Source organism: Pseudopodoces humilis, chromosome 3 (genome assembly GCF_049639895.1).
Source record: "Pseudopodoces humilis isolate 2021_Gansu_Grassland_sample_001 chromosome 3, ASM4963989v1, whole genome shotgun sequence".
Taxonomy (NCBI): domain Eukaryota; kingdom Metazoa; phylum Chordata; class Aves; order Passeriformes; family Paridae; genus Pseudopodoces; species Pseudopodoces humilis.
The window spans coordinates 46,776,568-46,800,532 of NC_142202.1; the positions used below are offsets into that span (position 1 = coordinate 46,776,568).

At 36.2% G+C, this 23,965-nt stretch overlaps 1 protein-coding gene across 2 annotated transcripts in view; it reads left to right on the plus strand.

Annotated features, from left to right (window-relative positions):
* FMN2 (formin 2) overlaps positions 1–23,965 on the plus strand; it is a 158,883-nt gene that overhangs the window by 128,418 nt on the left and 6,500 nt on the right. For both annotated transcript variants that reach the window (XM_088053660.1, XM_005518511.2), the window contains exon 17: positions 12,229–12,378. In XM_088053660.1, the coding sequence (XP_087909786.1) occupies positions 12,229–12,378 (150 nt within the window). The remainder of the gene's footprint in view (positions 1–12,228; positions 12,379–23,965) is intronic.

A 23,965-nucleotide genomic window follows, 5' to 3' on the forward strand; every position in this document is an offset into this window, starting at 1 on the left:
TCTCTGCCTTGCTAACTGAACGGCTGAATAGCTCTAGAGGAATAGAATGTAACTTTATTACTTTTTCTTATAATACCTCACCCAGTATTAAGTTCTCATCTCCATGAAGGCTTCCAGATTCATGTATTTTTAAAAAGCAAACAATCCAGACTTGTAACACTGTTCTCTCTTCCATTGGAATAGTTAAGAAGATCTTTTCCTTCCCCTTTATCTGCAAACATTTGTGTCTTCTTGGAATAGCAACTTGGGAATTATCCAAAAATTTAATTAAAGATGGAAGTTTTTTTATATCCAAGATAGAGTCAAATGATCTTCATTTTTTCTTGCTATCCCTCAGTCTCACAATGAAGCATTTGATTCCAAATTCAGTTCAGCAGCACTGAAAGTTGCTACTTATATTTCATATCATTAACTCATATTCCACTTCTGTAAGAGACAATGTATGCTAGAAATGTTAAAGAATACTAAAGATCTTAAAATATTTTCCTTTTTTTTTTGTTTTTTGGTTTTTTTTTTAGTATTTCAGATGGCATAACCTTGCTTGAAGTGAAAAATCACTAAGTCAACAGTCCCATACACTGGTGGTTTAAAACCGTTCACCTGTTTTTCTTGTTGATGCCTAACAAGACTTGGAAAGACAGAAATTCCACTTACTGTCCTGGCTTTCTGTACATCACTGCTTTTAAAAAAAATCCTAGAATTTATCTTTTCCTTTAGTAAATCTCAGTTCATTATGAGAATTATATATTTGTTTTATAAGATGTCAAACAGAGGACTTTTTGCCTTTTGACGTAAGTATCAACTGGGGAATTTAGGACGTGTGTGGTAGTGGTATGAAATGCTCATCTCTCCATGTCTGGATATTTTTATTTGGTTTATTTTATAATTTGCTTCCATTACTTGCACATTCCGGTGATTTTTGGGCTTTTAAGTGCTTTCTGAGTGCAGCCTTCCAGGCACCTCTTCTGTTTTCAGGACTTCTAATAATCCAGTTAGAAATGCGTTGTTGCTTTCTTTTGCTGTAGCAACAAAATGACATTAATTTTGAAGAGAAATGTTTACTTTTAAATTGCCTGCAAAAAAAAAGAAAAAACAGTATTCTTGACACAACACTCTTTGCAGACTTCCATTGACATCACTGAACATGAGAACTTGGGGAGGAACAAAGGTTTACACCTGCTTATGAGCTGACAAGTTGATGACATTTAGAGAAATAGCAGACAGTATGGTACAATGGCACTGCTGAAAAGCAACACCTCGAAATGTAGCACCTAAGTCTGGTAATCCTTTAAAACATTAAATGTTCCTCCCACCTCACTACCCTCCACACAATGTTTTGGATTGTTTCCAAAAGTGAACTGTAAAGTTAAAGTGAAAATTGAGTTAATGATAGAAATAAACTGCTGAAAAGCATAGAATGGAAGAGGTATGTAGTTTAAAAATAAAAAAAACAGAAGGAAACTTTTAACTGAAAGGCAAGAATATGCTATTGGACTCTGTCTTTCACTACTCTTTGGCCATTCATCTATTGTTGGTTGCTTCACTGTTATGTCTATTTCTCGCTGTGTGGCTCCCAGCATGTAGGCTGGAATTGCTAAGGGTAATACATTTCAGACCCTAGGTATACATTAGTTGGATCAGCAAAAAGTAAATACTTGCTGAGCAGAGGAAATGTGTATAGAAGAAGCTTACAGACTGTTAAACAGTTTGGATCATTCTAGTTTAGTATCCTGTCTCTGACAAAATATCAGGACCAGTAGATATGCGGTAATGGAAACTTAGCCAGCAGTTTAGTTATGTCAGAAAGTCTCTTCTAAAATACGGGTAATTGGTCTTATCCTGGAAGATGAAGTCCCTGTCCTTTTCTGAAAACATCTGCAAAGTGACACAATCCTTAATCATTTAGATTATTGATTTTTGCCTGTAAGAGCATTATCTTTTCTTTTAAAGATGTTGGCCTACTTGCTTTGAAAAATAATTTTATTTGTTTGGAATTAGTCTGCATTTAATGGCATTTGGTGCTAGTATGAGCAAATGGTAATACAGCTCCTAACAGACTGGGGTACAATTCAGAGATCTGATATTCTGCAATGTAAACTGATTTTTATGCAACTTATTCTAAAGTTCATGTGAAGGGCTTATCCTTAGATCTTGGAGTAAAAGAGAAAGGATGTTAGCTTGAGGTGCAACTACGGTTACATAGCTAAATAGCATTGATAACAATACAGCAAACACCCTGATAACAATATAGTTAAAATAACTTGGGTCTGATCAACCCAAAACTAATGCTATGGCATCAGCTGAGGATTTAAAAACAGAGAAGAGATGAACCATGTAGATAATAAAATTAGTGGGGAAAAAAATGGGTGAATTAAAGTCTTTCAATGTGTCACATATTTTTTGGCTTCCAGTTTATGTTCAGCAGGTGGTTTCACTGAGTAGCCCTCAAAAATTCAATATATTCCTCTTGAGCTGTTGCAGCTGAAGTAAAACGTTCGTGTGCGTGTATGTATGCGTGATTAGCTCCAGTGCCTCTCCCTTGTGCATCAGCTTCTGATTATGTCCAGCAGGACTTCTTTTTCATCATGTTGTCTACCTGGGCTGTTTGGTTAGATTGGCTCCTAAGGCCTTCATAGTCAGCGTTTGCATTTGCAAAGACTGTGACTTAAATGTGGATAATGCATCTTTTACTCTCTTATGCTGATTTGCCACTGGAGTCGTTCCTCTCTTCCTTGCTGCATTTTACATTTTACTTTAAGTATTACAATATTATGTCACTGTTCTCATGTATATGCAAATGGAAAAGCAGAACGTCAGGGATGGGATTTAATTAGGTCACAAGTGCTGTATTAACTCATCTGGGAACTATCCAGTAATAATCTCTACAATATAGGTCATTCCTTCCATAACAATTTCCAGCTGATGGAAGGCTGCCATCCACAAGCCGATCCATGATATAGGGATTGCTTCAGCCTACTGCTGAAACTCCACTGCGCTTCTCATCTATGGAGATTAGGTGACTAGGGAAAAAAAAGCATTGACTCTTTGCTCTTCCTTGGTTTTTTCCTCAGCCTCGTTGCCTTGTTTCTTGACTGCTTTGACGAGCTAGTTCAGAAACAGCTTTACTGTGCCAGATCCCTTCTGCGCTATGTCTTAAATGAGGGCTTCTCATGAGATAAATTCACACGCTTCTTTTCTCAGCTGCTGTCTGAAAGATTGCTCTACCTTAATCAGTCTGTGGAGGGGGTAAAACTTCCTGCTTCACCCTAAAGAAAACAGTTAGGGTGTGGTCATCCCAGACCAGAAACACCACAAAGCCTCCTTGGAAGGGAGGGGAGCAGCTCCTCCAGACATGAGACAGTTTTCTTAGGCCAAAGGAATATGGTTTGTCTAGCTTTGCTTGGATGTGTGAATACTGATAATTCACAAATCCAGAGTTGATATGGTTGTTTAACACAGTATTTCTGTTCATTCCAGTGGCTGCCACCTTTTCATTTAGACAGTCCTTATAGAAAATGCTGCCCATTTTCTGTACTCATCTACACAAAGGTTCTTTCACTTCTATGAAGAGAATATATAACTTGAGACTTGAATCTTAAGTGCTTAACATTTGAAAAATGCTAATAATGACCTTTCCAACCTGACAATTCATCAAGACAGATTTTGAAGTCTTTCAATTTCCTTTCATGGGATTTTGTCATCATTGACTCTAGGAACATGAAAGCCCCCATGAACAGTTCTGTTTTCAGCAAAGGATCGATTTCTGCTATTCATAGTTCTGTTGGCCATGATGATATGAGTGGATGCATGTTAAGCTCCTGCATGCTGAATTAAGTAAGAATGCTCTCCAGAGCAACCACAAAGGGTTAAGGTGAAACTGCATCAAAAGACCATTAAAATGCTAGGATGTTCTATAATACCCAGGTATTTCAGGCCATTTTCATTCTATAAAGAGTAAAAGCAATTTTATCCTATAAAGAATAAAATTTCAAAGGACAGAAACTGAAACCTGAGTTTGACATGAGCACCAAAACAGAAATTATTATGCTGAGAAAAACCCTGTACACTCATTTCACTTGCTATATTTAGAGTGTATTTTTTTCAATGCACATATATAAAATTTTGTTTATGCTGAATTATACTCTTAGACATGAGTTAATCTTATGTGTACCTGAAATTTTATAAAGCATGTGTGGTTTCCAAATAATCTGCTCTAGATTTAAGAAAAAAATATTATTCCATTATGTAGCTGTTATTATTTTCTTAGATAACCCTGACCTTGCTTGTTCATGAATTTCAGTTATAAAAATGAGCCACATCATGGGAGCAGGCAGATTACAAGGCTGAGGCTGCAATCAATAAATTAAAAAAACATAATAAGCTTTTAACACAGTCTTTAGTGCGCAACAGCTCTGCACTACTTCCATAATTATGACCTCTTTAAGTAACAGTAGTTGCTCAGAAGGCCTCTAGTGAACATGAGGAGTGTTAATAGAAAGATCTGAAGTCAAGTTGGGCTTTCACATGAGGCTTTTAGCTGTTTCTTACAGCACTGAGGCCAGCAGCTTTTGTGTCAGACCCCTGCTGAAATCCACTCTACTGCTGTATTCTGTGTCTAACAGCACCTTATTATTTCTTCAAGTTCAGCCAGCCAAGGGTTATTTAATATGTTTGAAGCTCCCATGTTTGTCTTTTTAAGAGAGAAAAATAGTTTTCTCTTGGTTATGTTACTGGGCCTGACTCTGCAGTGCACAAAATTACATGGTATTGTTTTACACATGCTCATATTGCCTGTGTCTAGCTTAGCACAGAGCTAGCCATATGTCTCAGCTTAGCTGGCAGGCATGGGCATGATATCCACACTAACATGAATTAAAAACATTTAAATCCAAGATACAGAGCCTATACATTTATGCAAAGTATTCAGGTAACAGTGGGTTGCAGCTAACACCAATGCTAGAAGGATCTAGAGAACTTTAACTACCTCAAGCCAAGGTTTTGGGAGGAAGTTTGAACTGATTTAAAATTACCATTTTAAAATTACATGGGAAAAGCACATGTAACTTAAAAATGCATTTGAAGAGTAGCACTAAATAATGCTTGATTTTTTAAAATGTGTTTTGTTGGAGTAGCCTGTTAGAGGCAAAATAAAAGACACAAAGTTAGTTCTGTTTTTAATGTATTATCTCCATTTTTTATTTTGAATAATATTCTTGAATGGAAATATGACCTTTAAATATTCACAGCAGAATTTAGGTTCACATAAACCCCAGTTGCTGGGTGAGATGTAGCTGACAAATGCTTTGTACATGGTATAATGAAGGTAGCTAAAATACCTTTAACCTACATTTCCTGACCTTCAGTTTTCAATGGCTGGAATTGACTCAGTATATGCAGAATGGCTTTTTCAGTACAGTATTTTTTTTGTCACCAGAAAGGTTCCATTTGCCAGGATAGATCTCTCCTTATAAAATTTAGCACCTAATCCTATGCCACCTTGGATAAAAGATGATATTGTTTTATCAGTAGAGCACTTGTGTACATCAGAATAATGCAAAAAAAAAACAACCCAGAGTCAACCCAAACCCAACCCAAACACATAGAGGGACCAGGTTGTAGCCTATTGTTTTAGAGATAAATGAGAATAAAGATGCAAATTAAAAAATAATTAAACCAGTGAGGGAAGACCTTGCAGAATGCTTTTTAAATGTAGTGTTAACTGTGATCTCTGGGAGCCTAATGTTTACAGAAGATATTAGCAACAAGGATCGATCAGGCAAATTTCATCATACCCAAACAATATACCTTAATCTGGACCTGATAAATGTATTTTCTAAAATAAAGATTTTGAAATTCTCAGTGCTCACATTCACCTTTCAACAAAAGTATAATTTAATTTAGTTATGGCCCTTTTATTCTGCTGGTTTGCAACCTGCTGTTAAGAGGCACTTTGTTCCTGAAAGACAGGAATAAGAAATACTCTCCCATTGAATTAAGTAAATAGAAGTGTCTGGAATAACAGTTTAAATTGAGGTTGAAATGGCAATTTGATATGTGAAGGGTGCATCAGCTGTTAATACCATGATATCATCAGTCTTCCTAAAATTTTATTTTTCCCAAATTGTTAAAGTCCAAAGCTATAGTCCTAATATCCACTGAATGTAGCAGTCTGTGTCACAGCATATGCTCTGTACTTTGTAACAGCATTCAGTTACAGGGTCTGCTGCCATCAGCATAAAATGTGGAAGTTCTGCATTTGTGATGCTAACAATTATGTACAATTGATAATATTGATTATTGTAGATGATCGCTAAAGTTGTAAAGCAGTCCTGGGAGTGGGGGGGAGGCTGTTAAAATTCTCATGAACAAGACAGACCAGCCTGTCAAAACATGGTTTTCTGTTCTTATTATTGGATGCTTTTTGTAGTGCTTTTGTTGGGAAGAAAAAAAATAGTGCTTCAAAGGTAGAGGGATTTTTTTTGCTGTTATTGAAGCTGCTAATTTTCATATGGTCAAAGCAATAAAAAGTGTTTCTGTTTAATATGAGTTTATAGGAGGCAAGGGACCAGGCATGAGGGAGATGACTTAGGATTCAAAACATTGCAAATGTTTGGCAGGTTTTTTTTTTTTAGAGGGATGGAAAAATCTCTTGAGACCTTTGTTTTCTAAGGAACAATATTACAAAATACGTAGTTACACAATATAAATTGGCAAATGAAAGAAGAGATTAATGATTCTGGCAGCTAATTTGAACTGGCATATTATCTCAACTTTCTTTTTAATATAAGAAAGTTACTTTTCTTCCTTTATAAAAGGGGGGAAATAAAAGGACAAGAAGAAATTGCTTACCAGCATTTAGGTACTAGATATCTTGAATGAACCTATACTTATTTTTTTACATATTTTCACTTATAATTATGCAGAACAAGAGAGAGCACTGATGGCAGGAAATTATACTTTTTTTAAAAAGCAAAGAAAATGTGAAGAAAGTGATGTAAAGTTATAGTGCAGAGAAGAACCTTCAACAAAATATATCAATAGAAAATTACAGCCTTCATAGAATGCTGTGCATATAAAGTTTCCTAACAGTCTTGTGCTATCTCAATCATCAGGATGCTGGTACTCTTTTATTTTACATAATTTTGTGTGACCATATTGAACTGGTTGGTATTCTGTCTGAAGATTAACTCTTGCTTTCAGATGTTGAATACACTCAGAAAATAGATCCAAAGCCTTGGCCTCTTTATAAAACGAACCAAATACTAATATGATGATTCACATTATTATCATCCAGGAAGTAAATACTCTTACCTGTATATTGTACTCACCTTCTGTATGTAGTGAACAATTCAGGATCAACACTGTGAACAGGCTTACATGCCCATCAACTCAGTTCGGCTTTCAATAAGACTCATATCAGATTTAAAGTAGTAGAAGGCACAAATAGTCTTTTCTTTCCCTCTTTCTTTCTTCTCATGGAATGTGCTTAGTTCTAAATTTTATTTGTGAGTTTAATTGAACTAAAGGGTACTTTAGTAGTTTCAGCCTGATTTGGAACTGCTTCTGAAACACAACTACTTCACAGAAGTAACAGATTACACCATTTACACTAGCTGTCCTTAATCATTTATGTACATAATGATGCTTAGAGATTTATGAAGCCAAAATAGAAAAGAATATCCATGTTCAAACTTCAACCAAAATATGTAGTCTGTTAAACAGTGCAGAATAGAAACACTTATTTCTGCTTTTAAATCCACATTGGAGTAAATCTTTACCCTTGCAGGCAATTTAGTTTGCTGCATGGGAAAACCAGATACATGTGTGTTTATGAGTGTGTTCAGCTTCTCTCAGAAAGGTCAGCCAGGGCGTGTCTGTACCTATGGTTACTTTGCTATTTGTTTGGCTAAGGAAGCCTGATAAATAATGCTGAGATGAAACTGCTGCTGTCTTAGTATTGTTGATTTGCTTTTGTACTTATTTGTAAGCCAGCCAATGCATCCCGGACAGCAGGCTTGAATTGGAATTATTGTCTGCAACTTTTTGCTAGCTGCTTTCAGAATGGAATGGGGAAAAGGCTGAATAATCTATAGCTCTTAGAATATTCCTAATGGATCAAATCTATTAGCCAGTATTGCTGTCAATGAGCCATCTGCAATGTGAATAGCTTCTTTACTTTTTCGTGTGATTAAATTTGGTTTGGCTGTTAGTACATCCATTCCTTTCTTCCTTCCAAATAGAAAAATCACTTTCATAGACTTGTAGTTGTACTCAAGGGAGCACACATAAAAGTCCAGTGATTCATTCATCAAATTTCCACATTTGAATAGGCAGTGAGTTAAGACATCAGTCTGAAATAATTTTTCTGAATTACCCAAACACTTGAACCAAAGACATTAGAAAACCAGAAAGGAAGAAAAGGAACTAGCCATCTATCCGGATGTTATTTCCTTCCTTACTTGTCAGAGATGAGCAAGTCTTCCATTGTTTTGAGAAAGATGATGTTTAATTCTCCTTCAGGGCCAGCATGAGGGATATGAAACCCAGTCTGAAACCTGATTAAAGATTTCTGGGTTTTGCCATATCAGGGTAAGATGGCAGTGTGAACATCACTGTCTTATTTTTAATCATGCTTGAAAAGTCAGGCTGTTAGAAGCAAAGGCAGTGACGTCCTTTACCTCTTTTAATCCCTTAAACTGAGTTTCATGCCCTTCTTTCCCTCTTCCATGACTCAAAGGTCTTCTCTAATGCACATTTGTTTCCTCTAAGACTCTCAGAAAGAGTACGGATAAGTATGAACCTTTTCACTTGAGTAAAGTTTCAAAATAAATTTTTAATTTTGCTGATAGGTGAAATGAAATTCAAACAGGTCAGATGAGTTTCCCAAGGTTTTATGATGCAGAAATTAATTTTAGTATAGGAAGAAAAGGCTTTTGATAGCTAGTCCCTTACTTGAGTTAAAATGTCTATGCGATGCACAGTTAGAAATAGTAACAATGGTATTTGCAGATATTTTGTTTCAAAATCTGCGAAAGAATGAACAGGAAAATTTGAATGGCTTGTCCCAGAGAAAAGCACCAGAGATATTTATGATATTTACTGCATGACTGAAGTCTGAAAGGATCATATCTAGTCTTGGGGCTATGGCAATGTCATCCAAATTTCTCTTTGTATTTAAAATGCATGTCCCCTCCTGGAATTAGCCTTGAGATGCGTCTAGTTTGACATATGTAAATATTTCTAAATCAGATATTTAAAGACCATGGTAACAGAGAGGATTTATTGCTGTCCATGTTTTATTATTTGATGCATTTGGCTTGGCTTTATTTGCTTTGTCTTTCATGTGTGAATTAGTGAATTATGCCATTTTGTCTTGTACTATAAAAATGACAGCATCAAATGTATAGCAAGCAAGTTTCCATATGTCTTCTGAATGAACTCTGAAGGACTTTAATGCTAAAGAAGGGTAGGCCTCTCTGGTTGGAAAAAACATGCCAACTGTCTTGACTGTTTGATCAGTATGTATAGAAAGAAAGATTTGATTCGTGGAGATTTGTGTCCTGAAGTATTACTGTGTTGCAGCTGATGTCTTGTGCATTGTTACAGGGCAATAGAAAGGTGTGACATACTAACAATGACAACCTCCTATGCTGCTGCTGTTTCACATTTCACAGACAGCTAATTTTCCTTACCTCCTAAACTAACTGCTAGGGAGTCAAGCAACCTGTAGGAGCATTTCTCTTCTTTCTATAAACCTGCTAATTAAGTTACAGCTGTTAGACACAGCTGTATGAATGTGTAAGTTTGCAATGGTCATACAAGTAGTCCTCAGGGAGGTTTTCAGCCACCAGAGAAAAAACACTGGTTATTGCCTCCTGCTCTCAGAGGATAGTTGGAATAATTGAAGAGCTGTGGAAGTTTCTGCATCTCTAATAGATGTTAGTACTGTTTATCTTTTTCTTCTTTTTTTTTTTTTTTTTTTTAATTGAGCGTTCTCTTATACAGTATGAATTTCATTTTGTTTGGATTCCGGTTTCTTGGGATGTTTTCCTGTGAAGGAATTCTAGGTCATAATCTCATATGCTCATAAAGCATTACTTGGGATGGCCATTCACTGTCAAATTCTTTTCTCATCATTGTTGTTTGCAAATGTTTTGAGGACACATTTCTCAAAACAAGGTTTCTTATATGAAATTCCGTCTTTCTCTGTTTTGTAAATCATTAATGGACTTCATTCAAAGAGCTTCTTAAAAAATAAGTCATTGACTCAGCTGATGCCTCAAGATTTCTCTCTTGTTCTTTATTCCTCACATTCCTCTGAAAATATTTTCAGTTTATTCTGAAAATTCAAATGAGCCTTTGATATGACTTCCCCACTAGCAGCTGCAGAGCTGTAAGTCTGGGGGAAGAGACTGGGAGAAAAAATACCTCCCTGATAACATTTGCAGTCTTGCAAAAAGTTGAAAATATGTGACAATAGGGAAAAGTTTAAAACAGTGCAGCTGACTGCAATGTCAGGTATATTCTTTTTGAATGAGTCTGTGGGATCAGAGGATAGATGACAAATATCTTGCCCAGTATAAAACTGTGGGAAAATTATAAATAAGTAAAATTGAATATTTTAATCAGTAGTATTAATCATTAATAAATAATTAAAAAAAAAAAAACAAACAACCAAATCCACAACAGAACCCAGCCAAAAAAAAAAGGCGTTTATTGACCAAACAGTGAGTTACAGATCAGAATGCCATGATAGACTGAGAGAGCTGATGAAATTATATGATCAGGTAAGGTAGCATTTGAGTACCAATGTCATGGGTTTATTTTTTTTGTTTTTGTTTATTACTCAACATCCTCAGTTTGCTCCAGCAGATGGAAAAACGAATTGCAACTTAGGAGAAAAAATGTGATGTAAAATTTGGCTGGTAAATTGACGTTAAATTTTTAAGATGTACGCTTTTTTTATTCAGCGATATGATAATATATGTAGGTGCTTACTTTTCAGGTTGGGCAGTATAACTGGAATAGTCAGGTTTGAGAATTAGGGTAAACATTTTCTTGCAGAATTTGTGAGAGTTACCCTTCTGAATGGTTGAATCTTTTGTATGTTACTTTAACCATCATAATCTATGAATGAAGACATAACTTCTGTGACTAAAATTACATTTCCTTCATTAGCTGGAATTGGATTTTTCCCCATAATTGAAGTGATTAAAACTGTGATATATGATTCAGAGAAAACTATGATAGGAGTCAATGAATAGTAATAGATCAGTGAGCAAAGCAACTACCATTATACTTCAAGTGAGATTTTTCTATTGCACTTTTCATAAAATAAGCAATTCCCCAGTAGCTTGCATGTTAAGCTTCAGTTCAGGAAAACATTTCTAAAACGTCCAGTATTTACAAAATATACAGTGAAAAAAAATGAGAAAAGAAATAATAGTTAATCAACAAATATTTTTAAAAATAATTATTCTGTACCTTCCTGTAACATTCCTGAAATAAATTAGAAGTAATTCAAACTCAGAAATACATGAAATTTTAGTTGCATCACATTCCTTGCTCAGTGTGTGAAGTATGACCTTTGCATTTCACGAATAGCTTTTACTTAAGGAGTAGCTTATATGTTTGCTACACCAGCTTTACTCTCACTTTGCTCAGGAGGGATTGCTGGATTGTTCTGGTAGAGTCACAATGGGCACCTATTTTCTAGCACAGCTGTTCCTGGGCCAAGTTTTCTGTTGCATCATTTCTTGTTTAGTACAATGCAGGTTTGAGTTTTAACATTTCTGTGTAGTCTTCAGCCTAAGCTATTGTGTTGTAGCACGGATCTAACAGAACTTGAAGTTTATTTACAGTCCTTTATGAGCTTTGACTGTATGTTTTGAAAACAGCTTTAAACACAACAGAAAAGCAGTATATGGGTGGGTGTGGATATCTGGATTTGCAGGGCTGTGGACAGTGTGTTCAGTTTGGCTTTTGAAATGGAAAATACTTTGGTCAAAACTAGAAACTGTGATAAATCCCAGATCCTGACTTTACTGAAGAATCATCTTATATTGTGTACCTACTTGTATATGAAGAGCTAAGAGCTGTTACGTTTTTATATTCTTTTATTTAAGATCTGCTACCAAGAATAATTAAATACTATGTCAGTGTCAAGTAAGAAAAAAAAAATACTTCAGTGGATACTGAGGCATTTGCTATTTCTGCTTTCTTTGACAGCTTTTTGGAAACTACAGCCTATTTCTGTATGAAACCAAAAATGGGTGAGAAGGAGGTGTCCCCACATTCTTTCTTCAGTATTTGGCATGAATTCAGTTCTGACTTCAAAGACTTCTGGAAGAAGGAAAACAAACTTATTCTTCAGGAAAGGTACATTTGTTTGTTTGTTCAAAGGCTTTTCTCAAAGAATGTTATTGGGAGCAGTCGCAGAGAAACCAGTCAGCCACACTTCATTAGCACACAACCTACTGAATGCCTTTTGGAGTTTTCTCAGGTTTTGTTTTTCTAACAGATCATGACACCCACCCCCAACCCCCCAGTCATCCTAATTTTTGAATGGGATTTTAATACCAGTTTGTGCTAAAGTTTTTTGGGTCCATTACCTAAACAGTGTTTTTGGCAGAGCATGTAACTGCTATGCTACTATGAATCCAAGGAAAGGAAGACAAGTTTTAGGCCTGAAAGTTGATTAAAGATTTTCATTTGCATATTTAGTCAAAGAAGGTCAAGGCATTAAGCCATGGCATATTGTAAATATGCGTTTGATGATGTTAGGAAAAAGGAAAACAGCAATAAGTCATTTAACCCTGTGTTAAAAAAAAAACCACTCAGACTGAATCATATTGCAAATCACATCCCAGGTTCTGGGGTACACAAGAGCAAGTGTAGTATAATATGGCAAAAAAAAATGAGTGGCTTTGAAAAATCAGCCATGGTGTCTGGTCCATGTTTAGAAGAGTTATGAAGTTTGTGCTCATCTGCATGCAGATACTTCACTGTGGTCACCCTTTGTTTATAAAAATTATGCCAATTAATCAGTTATTTAAAAAGTAATAAATGCCCCATAAGTAAAAATTAAGCAAATGCAAACATGTAAATTCTAAGCATTGTAATATAATCCTACAACTATTAGCAGCTTGAGTTGAAGCTACATCTGAGCCTAAACACTGATGGGATTGAAGCTTTAAATTCATTAAATTATTGACTTCAGCCTGTTATTAGGCAAATTGACAAGAACAAGCCCTTTTTTCAAGTGTATTTATCCTATGTAATTGTCACAGACATCTGACTTCTGGTTTAGGAAGTTACTGAAAACTTTCCTGAGGCACCTACACAGTCAGTGTTGTGTATACCATATGTATTTGCTGCAAGTGGGTACATTTTGGAACAGGAAGTCTCACAGTGAAAAAAACTGAATTCTGCTACTATAGCAAGAGCATGGTGCAAATGTTAACACAGTACAGCAGATCTCTGGGGATCTATTCCATATTACTCACTGTCAGAATTAATTTTATGTAATTAAGTATATCTTTTTGAAACTGATTTGACAGTTAAATATTATCTTGGTTCCCTCTGCAGGGATTTAGCTGCCTAATTAGTAGAGGTTAATTTAGTCTTGTATATTTTATAGAAAAGGATTTAAGAAAAATGTCCTTTTATTTCAAAATACTAAGCTATTTTTCTTTTAAAACACCAAAAAACCTCCAGAGAATTCTCACTGCAAAACAGTTTTCCTTAAAAGACGTCAACTAAATTAGCACAAAACTTCTTCCTCCTTAAACATCTAAAGCTTAAGAGAAGAATGGGATTGAGATACGATCATTTGACGCTCTCTGAGTTCAATGTGTGTGTGTACTTTGAGGATGTGTTGAAGCAGCAGAGGAAAGAAAGCTGTCTGCCAGCTTGTCCCTTCTAGGGCAAGGGTGGTTTTAGCCTGAAAGGAACTGAATGTGTATGAGCTACAAAATGGCTGCAGGTGCAAGATGTGACAGGGAGGGGAAAAGGCAATCAGAAGGACCTACAGTAGGAAAAGAAACTGGGAGATGCCTTAGAAGAATATCAGGGGGACTGTTGTTCAAACCCAGACTCGGCGCTGGTGGGCTGAGGGAGTGTTTCCCTGGCGGACAGGACTGTGTAACTTCAGTCCAGGAAGTCGCTGAGATTAAGACTGAAAATAATACATCCTGAAAATCACAAGGAGATTTTTGGTTTGAATTTTAACTTTTACTTGCCTCATCAAGTTTAAATCTTGTGCTCCATTTCTTTTGTTCAGGTGAGGTAGGGTTTAGACTTTGGGGACCTTTGATTTCTTGGTTGTGCTCAACTCTTGAGAGATCTTGGGTATGGTGCTGCTGTGTCAGGTCTAGCAAAGTCAAGCTCTCTTCATTGCATTTTAGGAATTAGAACATTTTGGCCAAATTGGCAGTAAGAATAACAGCTTTTCAAGTAAGACGTGCAATTTTCCTGATAATTAAGAATCTTGTTTGATTAAACAACTGTCTTAGCAAAGCTTCTGCATAGAAAATACTTTGTCTGCAAACATAGTTCAAACCTGATATCTGAAGTTGTCTTTTAGGCATTTTTTCTTGATTTCATATTTGTCTCAATAAAAGACAAGATAGTGTGCTATGAATGTGTCTTGAGAAGTATTGAGATGTCAAAGGAGAAAAATCTCAATGGAAAAATATATGTTGCACAGAGGTGTAAGAATGTACATCATGATGGTTTTCAAAATCTCAGCTAGATCAAGAGATATGTAGGTAGATTTCTGGGACAAAAATCTGAAAATTGACTATTGCCACTGAAATATATGTAATTATTTCAGGAAAGTAGATTTTCCCCTTAGGGAAATGTTCTTGAATTTTTTTTTTCTGCTGATAAAGTTGAGGAGCAGGCTAAAACTTTAATGGTGAGAGAAACTTTCTGTAATTGTTCATTGGCAGCAAAATCAAGGGACAGATACAGATAGACTTTTCAAAGACTGTGGTATGCTACCTTGGTGAGCTATTGACCTGGTTTCTGCCTCATGAAACATACTTTATTTACAATAATTATTTATAAAATGTATAGCTTTATTACCTTCTCTCGTTTAGTTTGATCATCTTTATCAAACCATGGTCGGTTTGGGTTTTTCTAGAATATTTTGTATCCCAGTATACGGACTGCTAATAGAGGCTATTCCTTATTTAGTCTCTGCAAATACGTGTCTTACTCCTTTACAATAATTTAATCAAAGGATTTTCATAGATGGTAATATTTCCAAAGGTGATACTGTATTTTTATAGGGTAAAGCATGTATGTTCTAAAGAAAGCAGTCAGACAGTTCTTATTTTAAACACTTTTCACTTGGCATTTCAAATTCCATATTGGTTTGCCAGGCATTTATATGCAAAAGATAAACATTGATGTGTCAGGCTTTGTATTTTCTTATGAGAAGATGAGAAAAGAAAAATGGTGCAAAGTTAAAAGCAATTAATTTTTCTGAAGTTTTCTACTGCTTTCACTCTTCTCTCACTTGAAGTAAAGCAGAACTGGAAAATACCATCTGTAGGGAAAATAATGCGTGATAAACTTTTAAATACAGTAGAAATAAAAAGAAAAATGCTCCTGAAAATTACAGTAAAAGCATAGGTCTGCCAAGAGGCTTTCCGAGCAGTACTATTTTTTGTGGTCACACTGCACTTAAGGCTAACTAGATCATTTAATTAGAAATTGATACTGGGTTGTTTATAAAGTTTTCTGTAATATTTTGTGGAGATTGGCATTTCTGATGATATATCTATCCTAAATATATATCCTTTTAAGTGAAAATTTTCAGATATTACTTCTTTCTGATTAAGCAACTTTAAAAAAATCCAAAACAAAAAACAAACAAAAAAAAAGGCAGAAAATCCCACAAAACAAAGGAAACCCATAATCAAACTTAATGGGGCATGTTTTGAGTTTTTACAGTTGTTGCATTGCTGTCATTGTCCTTTAAATGTATTTATAATGTGTCAGTCATAGCCTGTGGTTTTCATTCAGACTTTGCAAACTCTTGAAAGGTTTACTGTCAGAATAGCCTGCATTTTGTGCTTGATCAGCAAGAAAGACTAGAAGAGCTGACATATTTTCCCTAATATTTTTTTGATGTTGTTTGAAAAGAGAGAGTATGATTTTGAACTTCACAAGCTTCGTTTGACACCCTTACTATCTAGACATGAATTTGAGGTGTTGCATACCCACAGATGCAGTTTGCTCTCTGAATACATGGTCAGATAATGCGCAGCTGCAGTAACAGCTCTGCAAAAGTCTCCCCTTCTTAGGAAAACTCTCAGGCAGTCAAACCACTGGTTTTCCTTCCTGTTTTGAAGAAAAGTGTCTTTTACAAGCTGACCTATAAATGTATTAACCCTTTTCTCATTAATCACTTTCTTTCGCTTCTAAAAATGTTTCTTTATGTTTCTGAGTTAGATGTAGTCAGTCTGAAGTGCACTATTCTAGTCTAGCACTTCTCCAAGAGCCAGTGTTTTTATTTTTCTTGACATTCAGCAAAGGCCTGCAGAATTGTTGCCCAGACCCTACCATTTTCCTACCAACCAGGAAAAGATATCCTGTCCTAAGAATGAAAGATGAGTGCTCATGAAACAATGTCCCAAAAGAGAAGTCTTGAAATGTTCTAAGAAATTAAAAAGTTAAGCAACTGCTGGTCATGGAAATAAAACATAAAAATGCAGTTATTTATCAAAAAAATCTCACATTTCTATGGACAACAATGATTCATCTTTAGGACTACATCTTTTCTTTATGGCCATGAAATGCACCCTAGGTCATTACAGTAGCAAAAAGTAGTCAGTCCTTTAGGAAATACTATGTTTTTATAAGTACCATTGCTGTCAAATGTTAGTATCAATAACATCAGGTCATAGATACCAGTTCAGACCTTACTAAAAACAGATCAATGGTGTGTCAAAAACTCATATGCAGGGCCACAGTTCCACCTTCCCTTTCTCTGGGTGTGAGTGAGGTGCTTACACTTGTTAGCCCTCCTCAGCTCTGGATGTGTTTCCCTCTCTTCAGATTGCTGTTCTTGAGGGCCTGTGCAACTTTGCAAAGATTTACCTTGCCTTAGTTGTATTTTCAGATGGGAGAGCTGGAGGAGGAAAGAGCGAGGGGCACATATAGGTGCCCTGTAAACGTGGGTATAAGGTATACAAAGGCCCTTGCCTTTCCTAAGAGTTGTGTTGCTGAACAGAGGCTGTCAGGAATGCCAGCAGAGGAGACTTCATAAGCAGGATCAACACAGTGGTAAAATTCTGTAAGTCCCTGATATCTTGCATCACACTAAGCTTGAGAATTTTTTTTTTGGCTGACTTTATTAAAGCCTTTAACTCCCACGATAAATCTTTGACACATTAAAAATAATCTATAAACTCAGAAAAATTCCCTCGTCTCTCAAACGCAGAAGTTGCCCATTCCCGTAAGAATAGCAGTTAAGCTGGCACCTGGTGTGTCACACTGTGTATATCTAGATGAAAGGGAGATTCCTGGCCAGCATGTCTCCACAGCTCATTGATCTCCCTCTGCAGAAAGACTGGTATGTCTCCCTACAGACTCCTCGGCAGGATGATTTAAAACTTGCTGTTGAGCAATTTAAAGTCTGGCATGGGATATCTGTACGTTGCACAGTGAGGAGCATATTGGTAAGCTGCCACTTCTGCTTGCAGAGGAGGGCATTAAATCCCATAGCACGAGCAATGTCCTCTCAGTAATTTAAAGGGATATTTTTTTAACGCTTATAATATGAACCAGTGAGTCAGACTTGAGAGTGAGAAATGGAGGGACATGGGAATAGGTACTTGCAAAGAAATGCAGAGATGGAAGGAAAGAGAAGAAAAATGTCTACGGAGTTGCAACATGAGAGGGAAATGATGAACATGTGGAGTATGTTTAGTGGGGTCACATATTGCTTGGCATGCTCCTGCAATGCCAACTAAAAGCTCCAAGTGTTATGTTAGTGAGTAGTCATGGGCAGGTACATTTGCTGACGTCTCTTGGAAGCTTTAATCTCAGTGTGTTTATTACACTCTAACCAACTGAGCTGCATGCTGCTAGGCACGGGTTTACAACTCAGTTATAATGACATTTCAAAACAGAAGACAATTTTACATGACACTCAATTGAATAATTACATGGTTCTTCAGTTTTTAGGAGTATTTCAAAATTGTTAACCTTAATAGCTTTCTGATCAGAATATGCTGTCATAGGCCTTGGAAAATCTACTTTTAAAAGCCTAAACACACCAAAGATTCAGCAGCTAGCTATAAGGCAGTACCTCACCAAGACACTGTTTGCAATCCAGATAAAATAGGCTGTTCAATATGTATGGTTTGGGTTTTTTTCTTCCTTGAGCATTTTTGGCAATTAGTTTTTTGGGGTTTTTTTTGGTTTTTTGGGTGTTTTGTTTTGTTTTTATACAGCATCATACTTTGGTTGGGGGAGGTGAACAGAACTTTCATTTCTTAGCATTGCTTTTGAGGGAAAAGTTTGTGGAAAAAAAGCATTTGGAGATACATTTCTCAATCTAGATCTTTGGTGGAAAATCCTTTTCAATACCTTAGCCTAACTTTTTTAAGCAAGCCTGTATTTTAAAGGACAGGAAAAATACTTTGCAGCTGTGAGCCAACTAGTGCTTACAAATATTAAACAAAGTGAAGGCTCTAGTAAAATACTAGTTCCGAATGTGTAATATTTCCTAAATTTTGTGACTTGTGTGTGGTTGAATTCCAGAATGACTCCCACGAAAACAGCAAGGCATTCTTCAGTAGTATCTATCTGGTGATGGTGTTGTATCATGCTGGCACATTATGTTGCATCTTTGTATGTGTGTTTTGCGTAAAAAGAAGGTAACAAACAATCATCATTTCATAATGAATTTTACAGATACTTTTAATGTCTGTCATGTCAGACTGGGTGTGATAGTCAAAGTTGTCATGATACAGGGTACCATTATTCCTACCATGTGGTGATCTTTTCAATCTTTTTTGAACCTTTTTCTGTTCACCTCCTCTTGAATAAAGAATGACATTTGTCTATGGTAAAAGCAGGGGCTACACATTCAATAGATACTTGCACATTGGTGAAAGTAATTACATAATCAAAAATTTTAAACAGAACTTCTGTCAGGCAGTACACTTTTTATACTTGTTAGTGTTTTTATTCCCAGACAAAATGCTCACTTTGGCATTTGAGGTACAATAAAGCATTGTAATGCTTTAAAAATGAGCAGCATTTGTCATTAAATATTAGTCCCCTAATGTTTGAAGTGCTCGCAAAGGCTTAAAACCTATTGTAACCCACACTGATCCTGAACTACTGAAGATGTGAACTTCCTTGTTCTCCAGTACTTTGCTAAACCAGTGCATGGAGTTGGCACAATGACAGCATCCATTAAGTATAAGTGCATGGCTCTGGGCATGTTTTATGCTACCAGTATAGGGAATAGTCTAATATCAGGGGGTTTTCTTACATATCTGAGAGGAACCTTACTGTGTCTGCAGTCATTTTTTGAGTTATTACATAAGGATGGATAGGCACTTTTTCCTTCATGCAGCAAAGTTCAAGGCCTCTTACTTTCCTATCTCCTGCACTGGAGATCTCTGAATGTTGTGGCTTCCAGCTGACTTCAGTTTATTTTATTTTCTCTTCTCTGATCCTTTCTATTCACTCAATTTTCATACTTGCTTGCACTTCCAATCTGGTAGCTATCAATTATCCAATATAGTAGCCTCAACATACCCAGTGTAGCAACCCTTCTGTTCAGGGTATGTTTCCATATTCCCTTTAAGAATTGTCTTCTCCATGCAGTCTTTTTACCAAGACTTCTTATCCTTTTCCACACATTGGGGGTTTTTTGCCTTCTTTTACCCCATCTGCTGCTTAAAAGTGTTTTACAGCTAACACCGTTTCACACTTCCGCTCACTCATGAGTTTCTTTTGCTTGCTGATTATGTTACCAGTTTTACCTCACTTCTAGTCTTCTTCCCTTTCCTTATCATTTCCTGTTGAATTTCCTAACCAAATAACCCAAATGTAGCCAGCTTCTTTGAGAGCAACCTGGCTTCAGTTCCCAGAAAAACAGTGGAAGGTGATGACTGTCTTTTCTTAGATTAATTTCAGTCTTAATATGTAAAGTCTGTAGAAAAGTGATCTCCATCTTGCATGAAGGTTGCCAGGTACAATCTGAAGTACTGGCTACTCTGACAATTTAATGACAAAGATCATGAAATGTATTTAATGTATTTAAGCAGGGATATGTATGTTTGCATTTTATTAGAAATATAACCATTCTTTAACAGTGTTTTTTTTTTTTTTAATTTAATTACATTTCCAATGTGAAACTCTCTTTAATGTTAAAATTATAGTCTTTAAATCATGCTTTGCATAAATAAAAGAAATATTTTATTTATTCACATCTGTTTATCTCTTCACAGATAAGAGCCAAACTTTATTTTAGGCCCATTTGACATGATGCACAGTAAAATAACAGTGGCATGTGTTCCCCAATGTCTACACTGTTGACAGAGGAGGTATCTTACTCAGAGTCCCACTAAAGATTATTTGATATGTTAAGTGGCCAGATTAAAACATTTTAATCTATTTGTCTGTGGTCCTCTGAGTGAAATTCTGATTAATCACTGTGTCTTTCCAACAGCCACTGTCTGCCTCGTGATCCTTGAATTAACCCTGCAAGGAGCTGGCAGGGATGTCAGGACAGTCTATTGTGTTATCTGTCTGTTGGTAGGCTAAGTTGCATCAGTTTGTTTGAGAGGACCAGGTACATTACAATGTACTTCTTATCTGTATAAAGTCTTTGCAGTCAGTTGCTGAATCTTATCTCTGCCATCACTTCAACCCTACTGGCGTGAAAGTAAAAGCTCTGTGTTTTTTATTCTACTGTTACACTGGAAATTGTAATTTTCCATTATGGTTTTTGTGTTTTGGTTTCTCCCTTAGCAAAAAATATTTTCAATATTTTGATCAAAGAATAAAATACAGGAACATTACCCTGGAAGAGTTTAAGGAGAGAGTTTTAAAGTTTTCTGCTCTTGAAATCTGAAAGATGTTTGGCATTTGATAATTTAGTGGAGGATTTTTTTATTTTTTTTATATGTAAAGGTGTTATTATTATTATTATAAACAAGTTTAACTCAATCTTCAACCTAGACAAAGCTACATAAAATATTTTGGCAACACTTTTTATTTAACTGATAATAAGCACTTAGTAGGATAAAGAGTATTGGCCTCAGCCTTGTTTTGTGTTAAAAAAATGCAAAATATCTGCAGAAAAATGTCTTTTGGGTTTCATGAACCATACTGTCATGAACTGTACTATCAAATGTAAAAGTCTGAGTTTATCATGAAGTTTTTGTGAGCAGCTCTACTATCTAAGGCATAACTTCCCAGTGCTCTCACTGTGATTACATTTGTCATGTCATAGTGCTCACTGGTGAATTGTAAGGTGACCAAGCCTAGATGGAGCCAGTAGGAAATGAATCTGTCTGCCACAGATACTTCAGACAAAATTATTAATGTTTAGTGGCAGGGAAGTGGCTACCCCTTCAATGGGTTGAATGATGACAGAAAGTCCCTAAGCCTTGATAACATGGCCAGGCTGGCTTTTGGTCTAGAAGGTGGATAAAAACACTGTGTTTTGGGTTTTTTAAGCATGTCTGGTTTCTTTTCCTGTGTGCATGCTAAAGTGCAACTTGCTTATTCATCTTACAGGCTGTCTTTAAACTTAATCATAATTTTTTTGTCTCACAATAAATATGAGGTACAAGGAGGTGAAAGTGCTGGAGAAAAGGTTTTATTATGATGGAAATAAGAAACTACTTTGTTTGTTACAGATGACAATTGATAGACTCAATCTTATTAAGTAGCAGATTTTAGGACTGTAATTCTTAGGCTCTGTAAGTGATTGGCTATTCATTCCCTTGTAGAATTTTTGGTTTTGGGGGTTTTTTTATCTGTTCTACTGATCATATAGTGTTGTGTGTTCCCTATGTGTTTTCTTAATGTTGGGGCTATTTGGAAGTATATTCTTTCTGAAACAACGCGAGAACTGCTTTAGCTGAATTTAATATTTAAGAAGATTCAAGTGATGATCCCTCTTAATAAGTATTAATAGAATCTGCCCTGGGCTTGAATAACTTTGCTCTTCAGATTACTACAGTGAGAGTTAATCAACTCTCTGGTTGTCTAGGCTGGGAAGACTAGTTTTTTTGTAGGATTATGTTCTTACTAAGACAAAATCAATAAACTACTTGGGAAAAGAATAAGAGGCAAAAATTGCTAAAGGTACCGCAGCTGATGTTATCTTTTGTGTCAAACTGATATGCTCACTTTTGAGACAGAATTGGTATAATATGGGATGGGGATTGATAGTAAATGAACCAAAGTCAGTTTGCTGAAATGAAGTGAGTTTGAGAAGTGGTTGAAAACTATGAAGTGGGATTGTTTGAGCATCAGTTTAGCAAAGTTTAGCACACTGCAAGCTTGCAAGTCATTCCCACCACACTTACCAAGTTAAGGGCATTACCTGGCTTCTTCAAGAGCACACCATGTCCTTTCCACCTCCATCTTCCTCTCCCACTCGCAGATCATGCCTTGGAGATCTGTCCTGCTTCTGGGGAATTTGGTTGCCATTGAGAGTGATGGCTGTATAGGGGGACTGAACATCCTCTCTAACAGAAAGTATTAGTAGTGTAGAACTAAATAGTTTAAGTAAAAACAGATTTTCAGAACAATTAATCAATCGATCACATGCCTGCCTTTGCCTAAGGGTCGTAATTCTCAGGAACTGGGGAACACTCACCTTCCTCAGACTTTTCTTCCAGAGTCTGCCCAGTGGCAGCCTATCTTTCCACACAAGGCCTGACAACTGAATACCCACCCCTTTCCTAGGAATGGCTTTTTAACTGTTTTTTTGCTCTTTGAGCTCTGCATTGGCACAGTGGTAGTAGTCAGTGGTAGTCATTTTGGCCTGGAGCTTGGAAATACATTGTTGTATGCTATTGCTTCTCCTTTTGTGATGTTGGGAGTCTTGTGTTGTTTTCTCCAAAAATCCTTTTTTCTCCTCCCATTATTGAATTAAATCCATTAGTTTCTTCATAAAGCTCTGTCAACTCAACACAGCTGAGTTAACCATAATCAGTAGCGGTCACACAATTTTCGCACTTTTTTGTCTTACATTATTGTTGCACCTCCATGCTGAACAGTCTCACTGAGGTCAGTGGGAAGTAGTGCAGGAAAAGCCTGAGCAAGAGGATGATACACAGGGATTTGCTTGCTACTGTGAGAAGTATGGCTTGAACCAGGCAGAAGCAATGTGGTTTTGCCTAAATCTTGTTAGTTTCATGGAAAGATGAAAAAACATTCATGGCCAATATAGAAAACCTAAGATGACAAAAGCTTGCCAGTGGAAACTGTTTTCCAGCTGAACTAAGACTGTTGCCCTTACTTGAAAGGCAACCTTTTATCTGCTTTTCTAGATCACACAGTTTAAACGGTGCAGATGCTCCTACAAAACACATCTTTCTCCAGAAGGATTAAGTTAATTTAATTTTACTTTTAATAAAATCTTAATTAAGCTGAATGATCAGCCTTCACAAAATATATTGGCACACTGTAAAAAATTGGTAACCACACTCACTGGTTTATGATTTAGCCCTGTGGAAAGTTAATAACTATTAACTTTGTCTCTGTTTCACCAGTCTGATGGCTTTTCTTGTTTTTATACAGTTCTCCATGCTTCCAGATTTAATATGGTCACAAGCTAAACCTCCTTGAAATGAGTCTTTGGTGTGCTATATTTACATTTATCAGGGCATTTATTGCTGAAGAAGCGTATGTATGGGTCACATGGGCTTTACTGAGGCTCTATCCAACCGCTTGGATCTTCCTGCACAGAGAGCAG